Consider the following 15855-nt stretch of genomic DNA (forward strand, 5'->3'; position numbering starts at 1 on the left):
TGACTAGGCTCTGAAGTGAAAGGGAGTGAAGGTTTTATGGTCCCTGAATTACTGCTGGAGGGTCACCAGGCCAGCAGTCTTATCTGTGCTATAGATGTTTTATACCTGCCATTCACCCATAAAACCTCGGCAATAATTCAATCCGCAATTGAACGTGTCAGAAGTTGTTATAAATTTATGCTCCCAGATTCCCCTATGGTTTTGTGACTTAAAACCACCCTTTAATATCAAAACTCTCATATCCCCTAGGTCAGTGGTGGCGAACCTATGGCACGCAGAGACCTCCCTGCTGGCACAGGTCACCATCAGCAGCTCACCACACTAGTGAATGCCAGCAGCCACTCAGCAGCTCTATATGCGCTGATCCCGACGCACACTGTGATGTCAGTGTGCAGCCGGGATCCTCCTCCCCTATCCCCCAATGTCTCCTACTTGGTTCTGCAAGAGCAGGAGGCGTTCGTCAGCACACTTACGTTAGTGTGCACCAGCGATCAGGCAGAAGAGGAGCAGCGCTTCCACGAGGAGGAAGGGTAGGTATGTGGGGGGAGGGGGGCATTATTACTGCTGAGGGGCGGGGGGTGTAACTATTATTACTGCTCGGGGGGGTCACTATTATTACTCCTGGGGGGGGGGTGTCACTATTATTACTGCTGGGGTCCTGTCACTATTATTACTGCCGGAGGGCCGCTGGGGGGTGTCACTATTATTATTGCTGGGGGACGTCACTATTAATACTGCTGGGGGGGGGGGTCACTATTATTACTGCTGGGGGGGTCACTATTATTACTGCTGGGGGACCGTTGAGTGATGTCACTATTATTACTGCTGGGGGGTGTCACTATTATTACTGCTGGGGGACCGCTGAGGGATGTGACTATTATTACTGCTGGGGGGTCACTATTATTACTGCTGGGGGACCGCTGAGTGATATCACTATTATTACTGCTGGGGGAGGGTCACTATTATTACTGCTGGGGGACCGCTGAGTGATGTCACTATTATTACTGCTGGGGGGGTGTCACCATTATTACTGCTGGGGGACCGCTGAGGGATGTCACTATTATTACTGCTGGGGGGTGTCACCATTATTACTGCTGGGGGACCGCTGAGGGATGTCACTATTATTACTGCTGGGGGCGTGTCACTATTATGACTGCTAGGGGGCCACTGGGGGGTGTCACTATTATTACTGCTGGGGGAGGGTCACTATTATTACTGCTGGGGGGGGGGTCACTATTATCGCTGGGGCACTCGGTTTCTAAAAGGTTCGCCATCACTGCTATAGGCCGAGCCATGATTAGAAAAGTGCTCGGCCACAGGTAATTCTGTATTCATCTGTTTAATTGTATGGTGGTGAAATCTCATGATATTAAAGACTGGTTTCAAGTCACAAAGCCATAGAGGAATTTGGAAATTCGTTGCTACCGCTTGTGTTTTTGCACATACGGCCATGTGAGTCTGCCTGAAGGCTTATATTTTGCTGACTCAGGAAGATTGTTATTAGCCTAACGAGTATTACCGCTATCTAGAAGGCCGCCTTAACACAAGATGTACAGTGCAAGCCTTGTGTACAAGATATGAAAAATCTCGTCCAAAAGAAGCAGAAAAATTCTGCTGTGACAGCTGTGGCAGGGGATTCCTTCATCCTCGCGTGGAGTCCCCACAGCACTGTCGCAGTGTTCAGTGATGAGGGGTCTGCAGTGGGGACAAAAGAATCCCCTGCCACACCTGTCACAGAAGACATCCTTCAAAACATACCCTTTTTTGATGAGCAGCTATATTACACCCTAAGGCCCCGGTCAGCCGAGCCATTTTTTTATGCGTGTCTATGTGTGCAAAAAAAAATTGCGCCTATTAGAACCATTGCTTTCCTATGGAGTGTTTACATGTCCATTTTTTTAGAGGCGCAAAATACTCGCACCTGCAAAAGATAATATAATAATAATCTTTATTCATATAGCGCCAACATATTCTGCAGCGCTTACAAGACAGGGAAAATAAAAACAAGACTACGGTTACATGAAGTGATCAATTGATGGAAACAGTAGTGGTGAGGGTCCTACCCATAATGCACACTGGAAAGGTCCATGCTGTGCGTAAAGACATCGTGTGATGTCCGTTAATCCCCGCGGGAAGTCCCCTCATCACTGAACTCTATGACAGCACTGTCACAGTGTTCACTGATGAGGGGACTCCCCGTGGGGATGAAGGAATTCCCTGCCACAGCTGTGGCAGAGGAGCACAATGCTAACCCATTGCTTTCAATGGGGCAAGTGCTGCTGCCGCCCCATTGACAACAGTGGAATGAAGGCAACCCCTGCAGAGATTTTTTTTCCGGGTGGGTTTGAAATATAAGCCCTAGCTGCAGGAAAAAAAAATAATACATCACCTAGAAGTGCTGTCTGACTCTGGTGCATGCTCTCCACGAGTCCCTGGCACTCTTCTTCTTCATTTTCCTATGACCTGGGATTGAAAAAACCTTGCCTCCTGGAAGCGCTGTCTCTGATTGGTTGAGAGCTTTGACCAATCACAGCCATTCAATGATGAACAAAAATTTATGTCACCCCCTACCTTGGAACAGCAAGATAGGCAGAAGAAGCACAGATTTTCTTTGTTGCTCACTTGCCCCCCCCCCCTCTGTTCCGCATACTGACTGGAAATTGACAGCTGTAAAATTCAGTATTCCCGACCCAAGTTTAAATGGCTGTAACTCCAGTTCTGTAAGTGCTCCCGACATGCTTTTATAGTGTTAAAATGACACCAAAAGCATGTCAGTAGTTAGAGCCAATTGAAATAGGACAAGCTCAGTTGGTCTAAAACTGTAATATCCTTTTCCTGCAGAAGAAACAGAGCTCGCCTTAAGGCCTCATTCAGACGAACATGATTTACACGCTGCTACAGCAGTGTGTAAACCACGCTGCTGACATGCAGGAAATTTGCGGTGAACAAGCTGCTCCGTGCTCCATGGAGCAGTCCGTTTACATGTCCGTGCCGCAAACAGAGTGCTGCTGCGGCTCCCATAAGAGCCTGTGGTCAGCACCATGGACAGCGCAGCAGCACGAAGCTGACAGGCGAGTCAGCACTCGTGGCCTATCTTTTTTACTAGCGCAGATTCTGCGCTTGTAAAAAAGCTCCGTGTGAGCGCTTCCATAGCAACCTATTGGCTGCTATAGAAGCGTGGCTTACACGCTGCTACAGCAGCGTGTAAACCACGCTCGTCTGCACGAGGCCTAAATTGTAGGAGGAGTAAATAAATAGAGCAATCTATAGGTTTTACTCTGTGTTCAAGAAATTCCATGCAGTGTATTTAAGCCTCATTCACATGACAATATTCTAGTCGGTATTTTGCAACAGTATTTGTTAGTCAGAATTAGGAATGAAATCTACAGATAGAAAGTTTAGCTTTTTTTCTGTATTTTGGACCCACTGCTGATTCTGGCTTACAAATAATTATTCACTGAAAAGGTCCTTTTCAGTGAATAAGAACCCTACTGTCTCAGTGAATAATGGCTTACAAATAATGATGCAAAACACTGACCAAATACTGCCAAATGAATGGGACCCTTTTTTATGATGCCTCATATTCCTAAATTTTGCATTACCTGATGGAATCAGGTGACAAGGCTAGTACGTATAATTCCTAGAGATGAGCGAGCGTACTCGGAAAAGCACTACTCGCTCGAGTAATTTGCTTTATCCGAGTATCGCTGTGCTCGTCCCTGAAGATTCGGGTGCCGCTGCGGCTGACAGGTGAGTCGCAGCGGGGAGCAGGGGAAAGCGGGCGGGAGAGAGGGAGAGAAAGATCTCCCCTCCGTTCCTCCCCGCTCTCCCCTGCAGCTCCCCGCTCCGTGCCGGCACCCGAATCTTCAGACCCGAGCACAGCGATACTCGGATAAAGCAAATTACTCGAGCGAGTAGTGCTTTTCCGAGTACGCTCGCTCATCTCTAATAATTCCAGCATTGCCTATGTTCACCACTGAGCCGCAGTAAATACACTCATGCTATATTTCCCTTTAAAGTTTATGATAGTTCCATTTCAAATTCCCTGTCTGCATATAAATGCCGAACAATGTGAGTCACTCTTCAGGGAAGTCAGTATTATATGGAAAATTATGTTGCCAGCAGTTGCTATAGAAATGGATAAATGACCTACATTTTTTTCCTGGCACAGGAAAAAAAATTTCCTGAGAATTTTTTTTACATGTCCTTGCTGAAATATATACTACACGTATTATAATGCTTACCATAACTCTAAATAGGACTAAATACACACCAAACAACTTAACAAAGTCTTGCAATCTACATCTCTTAGGCCACGCGATTTTACCGGTGTTTTCAGACGCAGTAACCTGCGTCCAACAGTGGGTTATAACGCACCCCATCATTGTGATGGGTGATGAGGTGCATTAAAAAGCGCAAAATTATGATTTCCGCAGCGTTTAAAATGCGGTAAAAAGTGCATGTGTGAGAGGTGTAAGACTAGATCCACACAGGTCAGCTCGGTTGCAATAAAAACCTCACCAAAAAGTGCTTTTGCAAAACTGCATGCAGTTTTTGCCACATTTTACTACAGACATAGTAAATACATGGTTTCACCAATGCACTTTCTGGTGCGGTTTTTATTGCAATCGAACTGCCCTGCAACGCCATTGAATGTAATGGGAGAAGAGCCCCGCTACTTACAGCAGGACATTTAAAAAGTGCTGCCTAGAGGCACCTTTTAAATGTCCCGCTGTTAACTCCTGTTAGTCCCCGCGAGGATGAGGATACACCCCAAGAGTTCCATTAATCCCCGTGGGGACTAACAGGATTTTACAACGGGACATTTAAAAGGTGCTTCTAGGCAGCACCTTTTAAATGTCCTGCTGTAAGTAGCGGGGCTCTTCTCCCATTACATTCAATGGGGCTGGCGCTGCTGCCACTCCATTGAAAGCAGTGGGATGAAGGCAAGCCCCGCAGAAATTTTCAGGGAAGGGCTTGAAATATAAGCCATACCCTGAAAATAAGCCATAGCTACTGTAAAAATATTTTTTTAATTTTTTACAGCAGCTATGGCTTAACTCTGCTAAGCTGTCTTCCCCCTTCCCTCCCCCTCGCTGACTCACCTCCTCTCTCCTTCCCTCCACCTGTTTGCAATGGGAGGGGGTGGAGCTAAGCTAAGTCCCCTCCCTGCAAACAGCAATGGGAGGGAACGGGCTCAGAGCTTAGCTCCACCCCCACCTGTTCCTGGCATACAGCCAGAGGAGAGGAGATAAGGGGGAGGCAGTTTAGCAGTCATGCCCTTCTCCGGCCGCTGTCATTGGCTCCCACAAGAGTCTATAGCAGTGGCCGTAGTCCAGCCAGGAAGAAAGTCCAAGAGCGATCTTTTTTGCCCGGCATAAAAGCGCAGGCCGGGCGCTTTTACGCCATGGGAATACACCTGTGTGATCTAATGCATTGGAATCTAATGCATCAGATGGTATCATATATCAGCCGGCCATGAAAATGCCGGCCGATATATGCTTGTGTGAATAAGCCCTTAGGCCCCCTTCACACGAGCGTCTTTGCATTTGAGCTCACCTCAACGCAGTGAACGAAGCTTTTTAGCACGCGCATTGACATTTTATTGTACTTTTTGCACAAGGCATGTTCATTTGCACGCGGCAAACAAAGACACACCAATTGAAATAGCTAATTAGTAGAGATGAGCAAGCACCCAAATGCTCTCTCTCTCTCTCTCTCTCTCTCTCTCTCTCTCTCTCTCTCTCTCTCTCTCTCTCTCTCTCTCTCTCTCTCTCTCTCTCTCTCTCTCTCCCTCTCTCCCTCTCTCCCTCTCTCCCTCTCTCCCTCTCTCCCTCTCTCCCTCTCTCCCTCTCTCCCTCTCTCCCTCCCCCTCTCTCTCCCTCCCCCTCTCTCTCCCTCCCCCTCTCTCTCCCTCCCCCTCTCTCTCCCTCTCCCTCTCTCTCCCTCTCCCTCTCTCTCCCTCTCCCTCTCTCTCCCTCTCCCTCTCTCTCCCTCTCCCTCTCTCTCCCTCTCCCTCTCTCTCCCTCTCCCTCTCTCTCCCTCTCCCTCTCTCTCCCTCTCCCTCTCTCTCCCTCTCCCTCTCTCTCCCTCTCCCTCTCTCTCCCTCTCTCTCTCTCTCTCTCTCTCTCCCCCACCCTCACCCTTCCCCTCCCTGCCAGACCAAAAATTTTCAAATTACACGCGCTGCGTCGTGGCAGGGAGGGGCCAAAACAGGAACGTCACAGCGGGGAGGAGCCAAAAGCTGGGGCAGGGTCGAACGCGATTTGATGCTCGTTCGAGTAACGAGCACCATCGAGTACGCTAATACTCGAACGATTATCAAGCTCCGCAGAGTATGTTCGCTCAACTCTACTAATTAGTCTAAATAATTCAAGATGTGTTCTTTTTACAGGAATTCTGCAGCTTATCTTGCAGATTGCGTGCATTTGCGCCTCGACCATTGACCTCTGTGGGGACCTTTGGTGCGCAGATTCGCAGGAAATTAGAGCATGCTGCCTTTTCTTTGAGCAGAGGAAGAATACACGCAAGTGAACAAACCCATTGCAATAAATGGGTCCTATTGGGACCCATTAAAGGGGACGTGGCCACTTCGGACTGACACATTTATGTATAATTGACACCAGAAATGTGGGCTAGATCAGATCTGACATTCCTTTCTAATGTACAGTCATACATATAATACAAGTGGAGGATTTACAGGTCAGGCTGCCTGCTCATTGCTTGTTCCTTGCATTGAGTGTCTGCAGCACAGATGCAGTCATTTATGGGATACATAACCCGGTTAGTTGGCTAGGTGTATCATATTATTAGGGCTAACATAACCCAGGCATTACCTTGAGTGCCTACAGTATATAAGCAGCGATCCGGTGTGTTTTTAAACATGAATCTCTTTAGGTTTTAATACAAATCTAATAAAAGTTAATTTTTACTTGTAGGACACAACCTTGGCCAAAGGTTTGTCTTTATGGAAAGTCGCGGTGCAGAAAAAAACAAACAAAAACACAGCGTGTTCTATCTTTGCGCGTTCCCTTGTAACGCCTCTCATTGCCCATTGTGTTCAATGGGGCAGCCACAGCATCTCACAGCGTGCGAGGTGCATGTGAGTGCAATGTGAGGTTTACCCATTGAAAAAATTTTAGACGCGGCGGAGGATCGCTACATCCCTGAAGGGATGCAATGCAGTTTTAATACGAAAACGCCTCGCATCCATGGGGGCATCGATGTTGACAAGTGCGATATCAGGCTGAGTATCATGGTCTGATATCGCACTCGTCGTGTAAAATTAGCCTGAGGCCACTTTCAAACGGGAGACAAAATTGCACAATTTTCTTGCAATGTGACAGTGCTACAATCCGCATGTATGTGAAGCCCATGCTTTCCTATGAGTTCCTTTACATTAGTTTTGTGTGATGCGATGTTGCAAGGAAAAAACAACTGTGATTTGCGAAGTTTTGTAGCTCATGTTTCCCTATTGAGCCTCCTTGTTTATCGCATCGCCTCTCCTAAACTAGCGATTTTCACAAGATGCGATTTCCTACTCCTAAAATAAGCCCTAGCTGCGTTCTCAGAAAAAAAAGGAATACTTACGCAGCAGGCGTGGTCCTGATCCTCCTGCTGCTCTTCGGAGTTTAGCCGTCCTCGTTCGTCCACAGAAGATCACTTCCTGGTTGCGGGATTCAAAAATCCCAACTCCAGGAAGCAATGGCTCTGATTGGTTCATCCAGCACTACTTAGCCAATAAATGCAGCACTCAATAAACCAACGCGAGGACTGTGATTGGTTCATTCAGCACTGCATTGATTGGCTGAGCAGAGTTTGAAGAACCCATCACGTTGTGAAGGCGGGATTTATGAATTGGCCAATCAATGCCGCAGCTCAGCCAATTCATAAATCCCGCCTCCACAACGTGACTGGTTCTTCAAACTCTGCTTAGCCAGTCAATGCAGATCTGGATGAGCTGCCGCCGGTCCTATTGAAAACAATCGGAGATGTGATGCGAGGACACCCCAAAAAATAGGACGTGCCACGATTTCTCACATCGCATTGTAATGTATTGCGGAAAAAAAAAATCGCAAATGTGTATGACCCCATTAGAATGGGATTCATATTTGTGGGAGTTTTGTGCGTCTCACAATGCACAAATTGCGCAGGATGTTTTCGTCCGTTTGAAAACAGTGTTAAGGTAGTTTTCCATTTCTAAAAAAAAAATGGTAATCAGTAGCTGACTGGTGAGGGGCCATTGCCAGGCAAAACCCCCTGATCAACTGTTTGGTGGGCCATTGTCACAGTGTATGGAGCAGAAATCAGATAGCTCTGTACATTGTGTAGTGGCCCAGCATGGTATTGCAGGTACAGTTCCAGGAGAGTTCAAGAGAATAGTATCTGTGCCTGTACAGGAGTGTGTTAATACATTATTAGTTTAAGATAAAGATGTTAAACAGTAATGCCTTATTGGGGTTTGAAATGTTACAAGAAAAAAAAAGACCACATATTGGGCCCAGTATTTGCTTCTTATGTCTGTATGGGTGTAATTGTCAGGCGAAAGCTGTTCTTGGTGTATGCACTAACTCCGCCTCTTCTGTAGTTTATCTATGGAATGCTCTTGTTTTTCAGGTTATGTACAATCGGCAACTACATATTTATTTTGCACTCGTTTATATACTTAGACAAGTGATATATTATATGCTGAATCATCTCATAATTTGAAAATTGTGTAAAAAATGTAAAATTATTTCACAGAAGACCCACAAATTTCTTCGGTATGGTGCAAACTGTCCCGGCTCAAGAAAATCTTCAGACAGGATATCCACTGGCTGGTAGCCAAATTTAATAAACAGAAAGTGTCCAGTGCTGAATATTATCATATCATTAATAGACTTTGTTTCCCTTAAAACCCATAGATGCTTAAAAAAATGGCACCGTCCCATGCCAATTTATAGCAGCCCCTTCCCATTTGGTTCTAATTATCATCTCCAATGAAGGCAATTTCTTTTCATGATCACTTTCCTCTATTTTGTAAGATCCCTCCCAGTGATGTGAATGGGTATCTGAAAGAAAATCAAGAAGCAGGCAGTAATACATAAAATAAACTACATGCTCATTTGTGAAATCCCATTAGGGATTAATCGAACTTCACATAACGCATAAGGCCTCATGCACACAGTACCCCATTACAGCTCTGTATAAACCTATGGAGCCGTAATACAGCAACTATAGAAGTCTATGGGGCTTTACTGTACTTTTGTTCACCTGTGATATGGATCTCTTTTTTTCTGTAGGATTCCTTGTTTATTGGGCAGAATTTTTTTCATGCTCCATGCGTAATATGGAGATTATATTGTATATGGTACCATGTGGAGGCACTATATGGCATGCAGAGCCTACAGTTACAAAGCCATGGGAGACCTAGTGGGCTAGTGTTGCTAGTCTGGGCTGCACAATGTTCCATTTTCACGATAGATAGCTGTTGGTCCAAGTCATGTAAAGGAAAAGTTCAGTTTGTATGTGTGATTGTCTGGTAACAATACCGTCTAGGTGTTTGTTGCAGTAGCATGTCATTTCATTCTATCCTACAATTTTATGTCATTGCAATGGTCACAATTTTGGTGGCACTACCACAAGACTCAGTCCACAAATAAGGTAGATTCATCTTACTTTTGCTTTATAATGGGTCGTTCAAGTCAGTTTGGGGAATAGCGTAAATGTCTGATGATTTGGGTCCTGACATTTATAAAGTTTATTCCTGCGTGCTGCTACAATAACCAAAAAATGATACCAACTGCAACCTTTACTGATGCAGTAACGTTTTTTTGAGATGTTGCATTTATAGAAGCAACATAGTAATTCCGTTTTTAAGGTATATTAAGGCGCCTGCATACAGCTGGGTCGGATTCCACATGTACCTCTCCGGATTCTTCTTATCTGTGCTGCGGATGTGTCGGCCGGCGCACATGCGCAGTATAGATAATGCCGCGCCATCGCTAGGAGATGACGCGAATCCCACGGCCTTTCCGTAGTGGGGATTGTGAAAGGGCTGTGGGTTGGACGACTTTCATTGACTTAAATGAAAGCCATTCGCACTGAATCCGGCTCAAAAGAGAGCATACTGTGATTTTCCACACAGAAACGGAAAATCACAATTGATTTCCGCTCGTGGACATGAAAACCCACTTTTATATTGCATGCTTATGGCAGGTATTTGCTGTGAAATTTGGAGGCGGACGCCCACTCCGGATTCCACAATGCAAAAGTGGCCATGTGCATTGGGCCCTAATGTCATGTTGCAGTGATGACCACCTCTAGTTGTTTGGCACTTGCTGTTATAGAAATCAAACCTATTTCAGTAGGATATTAGCAACTCCTCTTTGTATTCATGAGGTAGACTGTGAAATCTGACATCTACAGCAGCTAGGCCAAGCATTGCATGGATATGTGATGGATACTTACCGACTGTCAGACGTGCGGTTTGCTTTTGTGAAAACTGCCCATTGTAGAAATAGAGGTCAAACATATGCTCCATTTTCCAGTCCGATAATAAAGACATATTTGTTCCAAAAAGGACACTGTAAGTTCCATTAATATGGCAAAGCCAGATAGGGTACTTTGGCGTTTTTAGCATGCTGCCAACCTGTCAAACATAAAATGATGTAGATACATTAATCAAATAAAAGACAAGCATTATTAATAAATTATTGTACGGGAAATGCATTGCCTGCGCTACAGATGACCATGCAGGCACAGTGGGGTCAGTCCAGGGCAAATCGCCCAAACATTTTACATTTATTACAAAACTTTGCACATTTGTTTGTTAATAGAATATATATATAAAAAATCAGATAGATTATCACACTCTTCAGGTCATGGGGTCAAGAAGTACAAGGGGGTCACCCAAAACCAACATTTTTAGTAATTCGTGTCCCGGAAACTCTTAGGCTTCATGTCCATGGGCAGATCAGATTCCGCATGCGGGAGACCACAGCAGAATCCGTACCTGCCCAAATAATTCTGCACTGTTGCTAGGCGATGACACGGATCCCACTGACTTTCTGTAATGATGATTGTGGAAGGGCTGCGGGTTGGATGGCTTCCATAGACTTCGACTGCGTACCTGTCCGGGTTTCCTGCGTATCTGTCTGGGTTTTCAATTTTCTTTACTGCGAATATGTGCGGAAGCGCCGTCTGGCGTGAAGCCGCATATGCGCAGTAGATTTAGATTTTTTTGAAACTCGTGTTTCCTGCGGAATCTACGGCCTGTTCGCAATTCAATTGTAGACGGGCTGCGGATCGGACGGCTTTCATTGACTTCAATGAAAGCCGTCCATGAGGGAACCACAGTGAAATGGAACATTCTGCGATTTGATTTCCAGACCGAAAGGTCCGCAAAGCAAATCCGCATGCTTTAATTCATGTGTGGACACCCATGCTTCCCTATGGCTTGATTTGCAGATCTTCCGTGCAAGTGATCCGTGCAGATTCAGCAAATCGGATCTGCCCGTGGACATTGGGCCTCAGTGATGAACATGACAGAGATTGCAGTTTCAAGCCTCCTTGTGGGAGGAACAACTGTGGTAAAAAAAAAGAAATAAATATTTTCAAGTGTAAACCCCTCTCCTTTAAAAAAAAAATCCCCAAATCTTTATTTTTCCAATAAAACACTATTTATTATTGGAAAAATGCAGATAAAAAAACTAAAACACAATTTCGGTAACACTTGTAATGTTTGGTTCGATTAAATTATGATATTTATTCCATGTGGCAATCGCTGTTAATAAATAAATCAATAAACACAGTGCCAAAATCGCTGAGTTTGATTATCCTGCCTCAAAAACTGAAATAAAAAGCGATCAAAAAGTCATATGCACCCCAAAATGGTACAAATGAAAATATCAACTCATCCCACAAAAAATAAACCTTCACACAGCTCTGTAGAGGGTGAACATAAAAATGTTATTACTCTGAATGGAGTGATGCAAAAAAATGATGTCTGTGTTACCAAACCCGCTCTCGTTGCGTCAGTGCTTGAGGGAGGGGAGTTAGAGGGGGCAGGGAAAAGTAGTAAGAGTAAGAGAAAAAGAGGAAAGATTTAGTCGGAGGAGAGAGACTCGTAGAGGGGGCTTAGGCCTCCATGAGGTCGTGTGGGCTGAGCTCATGCCTGCCCCACCTAGGGTGAGTTGCGATCCCTACGAGAAAAGAGGAGGGACAAGATCAGAGAGAAAGAGGGCCAGCGGAGTATTCTGTGAACTCCCCTGCTTAAATTGAGACTTCAAGCCAGAGCAGACTCAGTGTATTCAAGTTGGAGAATGCACCTAGTGTGAGTGAATGTACAGCACATCGATTAGGTCAGCGGTTGAAGGTTCTCTATAACAGAACAAGCTTGTCCCATTTTCCCTCCAATCCCCTGAGTACACTCTCCGAGTTCGCCCTCGGATAACTGAGACTAACGGCTACAATGTCCCTGGGAAGGAGAGTTAACAAGCAAAGGTTTATCAGTGCCTGATATTGGAAAACTTGTTGGAATTGTTGTTACCCAAGATTGTCGCAGCATGTATTGAAACCCAACTTTACAAGTGTTAAGTAAACCGTGTGCCCCCGGTTCAAAGAACACTTTGACTACTAACTCTTCATTTTGTCCTGATGTTACGTCATACTCAGAAGCACTGGCGTCACGAAGAACTTCTGTTACTGGGTTCATCGACTATATTTGTGTGAGCCGTTAGCTGCACGGGCTCTTGTTCCAGGCAGAGTAACAACCACTGTGACAGAGCCTGAATCAGAAACAATCCGCTCGGGTTACACCTACTAACTTCAGCTCGCTGCAGATGGGAAAAAATCTTTTTCTCTGAACATATAGGCCTCATTTCCATGGCCATATTGGTAAAACACTGTGGGTCGGCCTGCAGTGGTTTACCTTTGTTTGTAAATTCCCCTCTCTGTTTCATAGAAGGGCTGAGTATAAAAACGTCACCCATACATATGGACAGCATTGCATACACTTGCCTATACAAGTGTATAGGGCTCACGCTGTGGGGTATGCAGAGAAATAGAGCATGTGTGTATCGACACGTAGTGTCTACATGCATATGTGCATGGATCAATGAAAGTCCATTGACTTTCATTGACTCCATTCGCCGCATATCACACGGACGTGCACCGCACACCTAATACGTGGCGAAAAAAACGCCTGTGGACATGAGCCCTATGGTGGTGAGAAATTTGCCTAATAAAAGGGAGGCCCCAAAATTCAGCAGGTGTTCCATCATTTTGCGGCCTGTGTTTGAGTCATGTTACGCACTGTGGCCACATATGGGATATTTATAAAAACTGCAGATTCGGTGTAATAAGTACTGAATTTTGTTTATCTGTAACTTCTGCTATGGTACAAAAAATATTCAAATCAAAAATCTGCAAGACATTTTTAAATCAATCCTCCAGTTTGCTTTAGTTCCTTTGAAACACCTAAGGAGTTAACAGAATTTCTAAATGCTGTTTTGAAAACCTTGAGGGGTCCACTTTTTAAAATGGGGTCTTTTGAATATATAGGTCTCTTAGGATCTCTTCGGATTTTATTTGGCCCCTAAAAATAGATTTTGGTTACTTCTATCAAAATTAGAAAAATTGCTCCCATGCTTAACAAGCTTTCTGACGTTGAAATAAATAAAAGGACAGTTTCCAAATGGTATCAACATACAGTGCACATATGTTAAATGTTATTTATTAGCTATTTTGTGTAGTGTGATTATCTTACCAGCAGAACAATTCAGAGTTTGAAAATCTGTAAATTTAGGATATTTATATAAATAAATTTGAAACGTATTGACGAAAATTCACCACTAACATTAAGTACAATGTGTCATGAAAAAAGCTCAGTATCACTTTCATAAGTAATAGAATTCCAAAGTTATTACCACTTAAAGTGACACATGTCATTTTTGAAAAATGGTGCCTGGTCAGGAAGGCCAAAACTGGCTGCAGGAGGAAGGGGTTAAACATGAAACTGAAATATTTTTCACATTTTTAAGGGATTGTACTATTCTAGAAAGAAGGTTCTGTTTTTTTTTAACCAGAAATAGCACCATGTCCATCCATGGGTCTTATCTGGTGTTGCAGTTCCGCACCATTGAGTTGAGTAGTACTGAGCTCCAATACCAGGCCCTGCCATGGATAAGAGCGTTGCCGCCCCTGGAATAACAAAAAGCAGACCCTTTGAAATTCTGAAAACTGGAATAGATAGAACTTCATATGGGATATAAGGATCTCATCTCTTACCTGGGGAAGTTTGTTCTGCTCCATTTGCTCTCTACTCCAATGTAGGTAGCCCACATCACTGCGTCCAAGGACTCCGTGATACTTCTGCTCCACGTTCTGATCATCCACTGCTTGGTCACCATTAAAGACATGTGGACTCGCTCTACCAGATAACATTAGGTTCAAAACTGCCTACGAATAAAATAGTCAAAGCATGCAGTAACTTTCTTCCCTCAATCATTGATTCAGGTTTTAATTCTAATGTATTGTTTCCTTACAGATCTGAAACAATTAACTGTGACATATATACAGTATACATACAGAATGGAATTATGGGAAATAGTCTTCCGCATCACTTAAATATATTGTTGTATGGCCCTGTGTAGTAGGGTCATGCACATAAGGCCTTATGGTCACTCACAAATGGCGAAACTCATCTCAGGGAGGCTATAATTGTACAATATTCCCGTGCGAGTTCTTGCGATTCCGATATGGATGGAACTCACGCAGGAAAGGAGCCCTTTGATTTGAATGGTTCATGCACACAAGTGATTTTTCACTCGGACTGATGTGCTATTTTTATTTGTGCGAGAATAGGGCTTGTAATATACATTGTCCTCCATATGAGACAGCTCAAGGATGGAGAGTCCATGTGCTATGTAATGCGAGTTACGCATGAGACTCTCGGGTGCAGCTCGCTTCGTTCATGTAAATACCTCCTGAAAGTAAATAAGCCATTTATGGAAAAATTAGAGATGACTAGAGATGAGCGAGCACCAAAATGCTCGGGTGCTCGTTACTCGGGACGAAATTTTCGCGATGCTTGAGGGTTCGTTTCGAGTAACGAACCCCATTGAAGTCAATGGGCGACCCGAGCATTTTTGTATATCGCCGATGCACGCTAAGGTTTTCATTTGTGAGAATCTGGGCAATTCAAGAAAGTGATGGGAACGACACAGCAACGGATAGGGCAGGCGAGGGGCTACATGTTGGGCTGCATCTCAAGTTCCCAGGTCCCACTATTAAGCCACAATAGCGGCAAGAGTAGGCCCCCCCCCTCCCAACAACTTTTACTTCTGAAAAGCCCTCATTAGCAATGCATACCTTAGCTAAGCACCACACTACCTCCAACAAAGCACAATCACTGCCTGCATGACACTCCGCTGCCACTTCTCCTGGGTTACATGCTGCCCAACCCCCCCCCCCCCCGCACGACGCAGTGTCCACAGCGCACACCAAAGTGTCCCTGCGCAGCCTTCAGCTGCACTCATGCCACACCACCCTCATGTCTATTTATAAGTGCGTCTGCCATGAGGAGGAACCGCAGGCACACACTGCAGAGGGTTGGCATGGCTAGGCAGCGACCCTCTTTAAAAGGGGTGGGGCGATAGCCCACAATGCTGTACAGAGGCAATGAGAAATATAATCCTGTGCCACCGCCATCAGGAGCTGCACACGTGGGCATAGCAATGGGGAACCTATGTGCCACACACTATTCATTCTGTCAAGGTGTCTGCATGCCCCAGTCAGACCGCGGTTTTTTATAAATAGTCACAGGCAGGTACAACTCCGCAATGGGAATTCCGTGTGCACCCACAGCATGGGTGG

The 15855-nt window shown here is 44.9% G+C and overlaps 1 protein-coding gene across 2 annotated transcripts in view; it reads right to left on the bottom strand.

The window, feature by feature from the left end:
* Positions 1–8691: 8691 nt before the first annotated feature.
* The window catches only part of MINDY4B (MINDY family member 4B), a 50096-nt gene continuing 42932 nt past the window's right edge, over positions 8692–15855 (bottom strand). For both annotated transcript variants that reach the window (XM_066589675.1, XM_066589670.1), the window contains 3 exons: positions 14269–14439; positions 10450–10630; positions 8692–9050 (listed from right to left, as the gene is read on the bottom strand). In XM_066589675.1, coding sequence (XP_066445772.1) covers positions 8908–9050; positions 10450–10630; positions 14269–14439 — 495 coding nt within the window. In that variant the 3' untranslated portion in view covers positions 8692–8907. The remainder of the gene's footprint in view (positions 9051–10449; positions 10631–14268; positions 14440–15855) is intronic.

The sequence above is a fragment of the Eleutherodactylus coqui genome, chromosome 1 (assembly GCF_035609145.1).
Source record: "Eleutherodactylus coqui strain aEleCoq1 chromosome 1, aEleCoq1.hap1, whole genome shotgun sequence".
Taxonomy (NCBI): domain Eukaryota; kingdom Metazoa; phylum Chordata; class Amphibia; order Anura; family Eleutherodactylidae; genus Eleutherodactylus; species Eleutherodactylus coqui.